Raw genomic sequence first — 7,120 nt, 5'->3', positions numbered from 1 at the left:
TCTTGCATTCTTCCCCAAAGTAGAGCCAATGGCAAATTAACTTTTGTGATTTCTCTAAGAAAATGAGATTGTTGGCAGATTGCTCAAATTGAAATGGATGTAAAAGAGATGCATTGGATATTCAAATTGATGATGATTGAATATGCCCAAATATTCTGATGTTTTTTTTTCTTTTTTTGGGGGGGGTCACTTTAGTATCAGTGAAAAAGTTTTGAGTATTCTGAATGGGGGTAGAAGGGTTAACAGTGGCCTGAATGGTTGGGTTCAGGTTCTAAAAATGACCTCCTAAAGTAGAAGATTGATTAGTTTATTACCCCCAGTGTTAAACTTACAGAGTTCCACCTAAAACCAAAACCTTTATTTCGAAAATAAACTTTAAGGTTGCGTAATGATCAAAGAGTTTTCCATCAGCCATACTGACATGATGAGAAGAAACCTGAGATATTTTGGAGATCTTGGCACAACTTCAAAGAGTGCTAGAACAGAATGCAGAGAACTTTTCCAAGTTTTGGAAGGCAGCAGTTTGGCTGAGACCCACACATACTGAAACGAGAGGCTTCCTTGAAAACATTTAAAAAGGATTTTCCTATTTTGGAATTCTAAATTATGGCAAAATTCATATATGCTTAAAACTCAATTTTGCACCAGTTTCCCTCCCCAAATAACCCTCCACCGTTTCTCTCCGTGTCAACACTGGTAAACAATTCCTGAGACATTTGCGGTAAGCGTTTCAATAAGGTGGCTGATAGTCCTTCTAAATGCCGTTTCAATATATTCTGAAACGAATCCCTTTCACCCCTACCTAATATATTTGCCTTTGTTTTGCAGAGCGAGAAAGGTGAAGCAATTTACAGATCTGGGGACAGACCGCTAAATGCCCTGTAGTTAAGCTGGTGTCGCTTCGCAAGATTTTGGTACCCAAAGCAGCGGAACCGAGACTTAGCATCCTTCCTCCGATCACACATTTCTTAAAGTGACCGTTCTGCACGTTGGAACACCGTCTCTTCTCTACCCAACACCTCCTCCCAGCCCGCCCCCTGGTTCCTTCCCACCCTCTACCTCGCCCCCCCCTCCGCCCCCAATCTGCGCATGCGTCCTAAGAACCCCCTACACTCGCGGCACAAGCTGAGAGTATTGTCGGGGGCTATTCTCTCTCCCAGGAACATGGCGGCGAGTCAGGGAGGTGGTGTTAACAGTGGGGGCGGCGGTTGTGGTGGAGGTGGAAGTAGCGGTGGCGGTAGCGCAGCCGGAGGGGGAGGTGGCGGAGCCGGAGGGGGAGGCGGCGGCGGCGGCGGGACCCTGGTGGTGCCCATCCCGGTACCGACTCTTTTCGGTCAGCCGTTCCCCAACGGGCCGCAGTGGAACCCGGGGAGCCTGCAGCCTCAACACACGGTGAGGAGCCTGGACCGGGCCCTGGAGGAGGCGGGCAACTCCGGCATCCTGAGCCTCAGTGGCAGGAAACTCCGAGACTTCCCCGGCAGCGGCTACGACCTGACGGACACCACCCAAGCAGGTGACAGGACGGGGCGGGGGGGGAGGGGAAGCTGGGCTCCGAAGGAGGAGGTGGGGGGTGTGGGTGGCTGCGTGGCTGCGTTGTTGGACTGCTGGTCTGGGCGGGTTCGCGGGGGCGGCGAGACCGACAAAGTCGGAGCAGCCTTGTCTCGTGAATGTGAGGGGGAGAGAAGGGAATGGTGGTGGTGGGAGTGGGGGGGGGGAGGGTTGTTGACTGAAAGATGTATGGAAACCGGGCGGGATGTGAGGGGTGAGCAGTATTGTTAAAGCGAGTTTCCCCAGTAAGGAGTAGGGAGGGAGGTACTGACACCGTCCTTAATGCACTTCTTCCAACTCTCCTGGATGTTCTCATCTTTCTCGGAGGGGGGGTGGGGGGGGGAAGACAATACGTAAAATTACAATCTACACATATTCTTTAAAGGCATACATGCCTGGAGGAAAGGCATATTCCTTTTCATCGTGCAGCCGCAGCATTGCCACGGTTTTTATGTGTTATTTTGTGTGTGTGTTTTAATCATCCCAGAATATTCTTGCCTTCTGGTCACGTATGCGTTTAAAGACAGATTTTTCATCTTCCTGGTGTTGAGAAGGTAGTGGTGGTTAAATTAGTATTTGTTGCTGTGGCAAATGAAATCAATCAATCACTAACATGTCTGGTATACTAGAGGAAAGGATCCTTGTTTTGAGTTATGTTAGAGTCCTAATTTTTATAGCAGAAATAGCCAAAAAATTTGAAGGCATTTTTGAGAAACAGAATTAACTCTATTCTTTAGGGAGTTGTGGGCTAATGGCTTATCATTTTGGTTGAGAAATTGGCTATTGTAGCGTTCTTCCTATACTCTCTGGTACTCTTTGTTGTGGATGGCATTTTTTGTTATGAACATACTCTCTTTCCCCTCTGCCTTATAAACCAGTGCGGATTATTTTAAATACGTTTTCATTTGATGAAAGGGTTTTTTGCTTTTCATAATCTTTGCATTTGTTATCTTTTATATTTGCTTTGCTGAAAGAAATCATGGACAAAATTATTTTGATAGGTGTAGTAATTTTGGAACAGTACAGTAAGTAGAATCACCTATAATGAGAAGTAATAAAGGCCTCTTATTGTCAGAATAACACTATTTCAGTGCATTCAGTTTCTGGATATTAAATTTAGGTATGTGTTGGGAGGAGGGTGGGGAGAGGAGGAAAGCCTAAAAATTGAAGCCTTCCACTCAATTATTCTCTTAGGAATTATCCTAAGAACTATGAATGCGTAATCGATCACTGACGTTGTATTTTGGAAAGCATGTTCGAGTATTTTACTCCTTCACTCTGAACAGATTTCCTAAACAATATGTTCACATATTTATGAATATATTGGCAAAATATTATAGGACTTGGTATGTTCTTTAAAGGCTTCAGGAAAAATGGTTTCATACTGCATCATTATGAGCATATGTTGTTTTGCTTATTGTGCTTTATAACCTGTAAAGGATATATCTGTAGGACTAAGTTTGAGCATCCTGGCCTGGCATTCAGGGCTTTCACTGTACAGCTCCAGTTTATTATTGCAACCTTACCACCCCAAACACTCCTACATAGAACCCTCTGTTCCAACTAGGTTAACTCCCTGTCCCTCAAATATATATAATGAATTTCTGCCTCATCTTTGTAGAAGGTCACCCACATGCTTGGGATTTTTCTCTTTACTCCATCTATTTAATTTTGTTCAAGCCCCAGCTTTTCCAGGAAGCTATCTCTAACTCCCTTAGTCCGTAGCAGTCTCCTGTTTTTGAGTTCTTAACGGTACTTTACTACCTTTACCACTTACTTGATAGGGCTGGCTTTATTTTCTTTTTTATGTTTGTGTCATGCTGGCCCTGAGAAGCTGGAGAGCTCCTTAAGGGCAGGGAATAAGTCATATAGTTGTTCAGTCTTCTCATTATATATTGCTTATATTGTACTTGATAATATTTTTCATAAACTTGAATATCATCTTATATGGTTATAACCTACGGCTTTTAAGCCTTCAGTTTTGTTTGTTTTGTTTTTTCTGAGGCAAGCTTTAACACAAAGCAGAGCCATATTCTTGTTAAGCATTCTTTCGTCATAAACTTTATCAGTGTCTACAGTAACACAGGATTTTTGAGACGATTCCACCTCATTTTACTTTTTTTTTTTAGTTGAATGTGTGTTTCCTTGTGGAAACAGTTCAAAATTTAAATGACATATTCGTGAGTGATTCATTTGCCATTCATTTTTGACAAAATTCAGTCGTGAACAATTTAGGGGCAATATTTTTGTATGTAAAGAGACTAGTATTCATTATGTATAAATGAAGGTGGGTACACTGGAACTGAAGAAAAATAGAGCATGTTTCAGATAATACATACATATGCGTACACACACATACATACACATCTGTAAACATACGGTATCCTCTGATGAAACCAGTTCTGTTTGTTGGTATTGTTATACTTAAAATGACTCTCAGTGGGATAATGTTTCAGAACCAAACTGATGAGTTAGGCAAGCATATAATGTTTTATTGGGTTGGGAAGAGACTGGTGGAAGGGAAAATAGGTAGGAAGGTATTCTGTTAATCTAGGTGTGAGGTGGTGAGAATCTGGGGTAAAACTAAATTGGATAAGAAGGGAAAATTGATAGATTTGAAAGGAAGCAGGGAGGGCTTTTTGCGTTATTTTGCTGTTCCTCACATATACATAAGACAAAACAGACCTGGGGTTCTTCACCTGGGCTGCACGTTAAAATCGCAAGGGAGTGTTTTTTAAAAACGTCTGCCTGGGCCCTACCCCAGACCAATTAAATCAGAATCTCAGGGGCCAAGAGAATCTTTTTTTAAGAAAGTCTTCCCAGGTGATTCTAATATGCAGGCAGGGCTGAGAAACTCTAAAATAGTTCATTTTTTAGGTACTCAAGAAGTACTGTTTAGGTGAATGCGAACATTGATAAAAATTTAGTGACTAAAGTCACTTGTCAAGAGGGTCAAAACCAAAACTAGGAACTATGTATTCAAGATCTAGTTCAATATTCTTTTTAACAGACTTGGTGAAGCAGAGACTTTTTTTCATTAGATCATGTCTATAGTGAATAGCAAATTGCCAGGAAGCTATAGTTTCTTCAGTTACCATGCATAACCCTGGTTTACATTTGATACTGTTGGATAACTTGGCATTAAGAAAATAGTGCCCCCAAAACATGTAGCAGCAAAATCTTGTTTTCTCTATTAATAGTCTTGCTCTGAGGGAAGATGGATGGTTGGTAGCTGTTGGTGAAGTTTGTCTTTGGTGTCTTTTTACCTTTTTTTGCATTTCTGGTGTGTGATCTTCACCTGCCTGTGCCCTCCTGCTCTCCTCGTTTCTTTTCCCCTCTTCAGCTCACTCCCCTTCTTTTGCTGGGATGTAGCTTGAAGCTAATTATGGCAGCCTTTTCAGGAGATTAATATTTAAAAGGGAGAGTTTGCTAATTTATTTGAATCTTCAATTGGTGGTTTGTGCTCATGACCTTTTTGAATATATCTGCCTTCCAGATTCTTCTTGATTAAAATCCTCTATATAAAGACATAAGAACAGGGATGAGAAAGTTCGTGATCCATGTCAGGAAAGTAGCTGACTCTTGTTGTAATGTCTTGTCTTAGATGGTCTATAGGTAGACTTGGCAGGGCAAAGGGAAATTGCCTAGAACATTTTAGTCTGTCTGGATACTGTGATAATTTGTTGACCTGAGAGAGCTTGAAAATGATTCTAATAGCCACTCAAACAGATCCTGAAACTTTCATATTTGACTTTGTCACCAACGCTACAAATAAGTCTCAGCCTACTTGCAGCTGCTCCCTCTGCTTCTTCATACCTCTTTATTCCATAAACAATAGGTCTGTGAAACAGATTTAGGAATTCTTACATGCATCAGATGGTGCTGTGTCCTGGTTAATCACATGTTTTCCTGTAAACCTGGAGTCAACTCTAGTATTTCCTACATGTGCTGGTTCACCCCTTCAACTGTGGGGCATGGTGCATTTTATCAGGTTGTAAAATGGAGCCAGATAAACTTTGCAGCATCTGATTATGTCGTGAGGTGAAGGCCCTTTTAGTACATTCAATGGAATGAACTTGTGATTGTGATTTTTTGGACTGATTCAAATATCTACCTTGCTTTGTGTAATAAATTTCTCCCTAAAAAATCGAATGTGAAGCACATTTTTGACAGTTGACTCATATTTTAATTGCTCTAGATTGAATTTGAGTTGCTGGACCTCACAGTGATTTATTTTATTTAGTGATGAATTCTTCTACAGTATAAATCGTTGCCCCTTAATTTCTTTCTTTTGTAAGTTCACATTTTAAAATAAAATGTTATCTTAAATTGGAGGGTATGTTCATCATTAAAGTATTACAGCTCTTTATAAATTTTTAAGCACTTTCATGTATATTATGCTATTGTATCCTAATAATAACCCTGTGAGTTTGACACAGTACATAGTAATTACTCATTGTTGTGAGAGGTTAAGTGATTTGCCCAAATTTAAATGGCTAGTGTATGGCAGAGTGGGGGTCAGAGCCTAGGTTTTTTTACTCTAGCACTCACTATTCCAGTGTTATTTCCATTGTAATGCAGTCTGTCTATATAATAAAGGTATTATTAAACTACACACTATGCTAATAAATAGATTATGTATTCTGAAAAATAAATGCTTATTTAACTTAATATGTTATATAATTTTTGCTTTGTGTGCAGTGTGTTTTGTGTTGTGTATGTAGTCTTCATGCCTCTCTTTCTGATGGTTTTACAATAGATTCATTAAGCAAGCGTTTATTGAACTCCAACTTTGGAAACATGATTATAGCCAATAGAAAAGAAAGGGACTTGGTTATTGTCCTTGAAGAGTCTATTAAATAGCTGAATATGTACAGGAATATGTGTAACAATTAGAAAAGAATTATAGGTGTGCCTGGCTGGCTCAGTTGGAAAGAGCATGTGACTTTTTTAAAAAAGATTTATTTTAGAGAGAGAGAGAGAGCACGCTGGAGAGAGAGAGAATCTCAAGCAGACTCCTTGCTGAGCATGGAACCTGGCGCAGGGCTCGATCCCACCACCCTGAGATCATGATCTGAGCCAAATCAAGAGTCGGATGCTTAATGGATGGAGCCACCCAGGCACCCCAAGAGCATGCGACTCTTAATCTCAGGGTCGTGAGTTTGAGCCCCATATTGGGTGTAAAGATTACTAAAAAAATAAACTTTAAAAAATTACTAAAACAGTTAAAAAAAAGAATTATATAACAATATTCAAAATTGTATACATTTATAAAATGTACAAGTAAGTGATGTGAAGCTATGGCATAAGGTTTAATTTTATTGGGGTTAGTTAAGTTAGTTTGAGAAAGCTTCCTTTAAAGTTAGGTATTTGCTGAATCTTGAGGTAAACGGTCAGTATGGGATCAAGTTATGATTAGGTAGGAGGGAAAGTTGCAGAATTTCAGAAGAGAAATTGTATGAATACAGAGTTGAGAATGATAACGTGTGTTAAGGGCAGATGTTAACCGAAGGTTTACTCTGTATTTTCACAAACATACTGAGAGGCTGAGAGGAGGGAACATGTGGAGAGC

General features: G+C 40.3%; 1 protein-coding gene across 2 annotated transcripts in view; it reads left to right on the top strand.

Moving 5' to 3' along the window:
* Positions 1 to 1,149: 1,149 nt before the first annotated feature.
* LRCH2 (leucine rich repeats and calponin homology domain containing 2) overlaps positions 1,150 to 7,120 on the top strand; it is a 99,782-nt gene continuing 93,811 nt past the window's right edge. For both annotated transcript variants that reach the window (XM_045881732.2, XM_045881736.2), the window contains exon 1: positions 1,150 to 1,513. In XM_045881732.2, coding sequence (XP_045737688.1) covers positions 1,165 to 1,513 — 349 coding nt within the window. In that variant the 5' untranslated portion in view covers positions 1,150 to 1,164. The remainder of the gene's footprint in view (positions 1,514 to 7,120) is intronic.

The sequence above is a fragment of the Mirounga angustirostris genome, unplaced genomic scaffold (genome assembly GCF_029215605.1).
Source record: "Mirounga angustirostris isolate CCGP_5_RB_7025 unplaced genomic scaffold, mMirAng1.0.hap1 SCAF_11, whole genome shotgun sequence".
Taxonomy (NCBI): Eukaryota; Metazoa; Chordata; class Mammalia; order Carnivora; family Phocidae; genus Mirounga; species Mirounga angustirostris.
The sequence above is the reverse complement of the archived record's forward strand: the minus strand, read 5'-3'. Positions and strand labels throughout refer to the sequence as shown.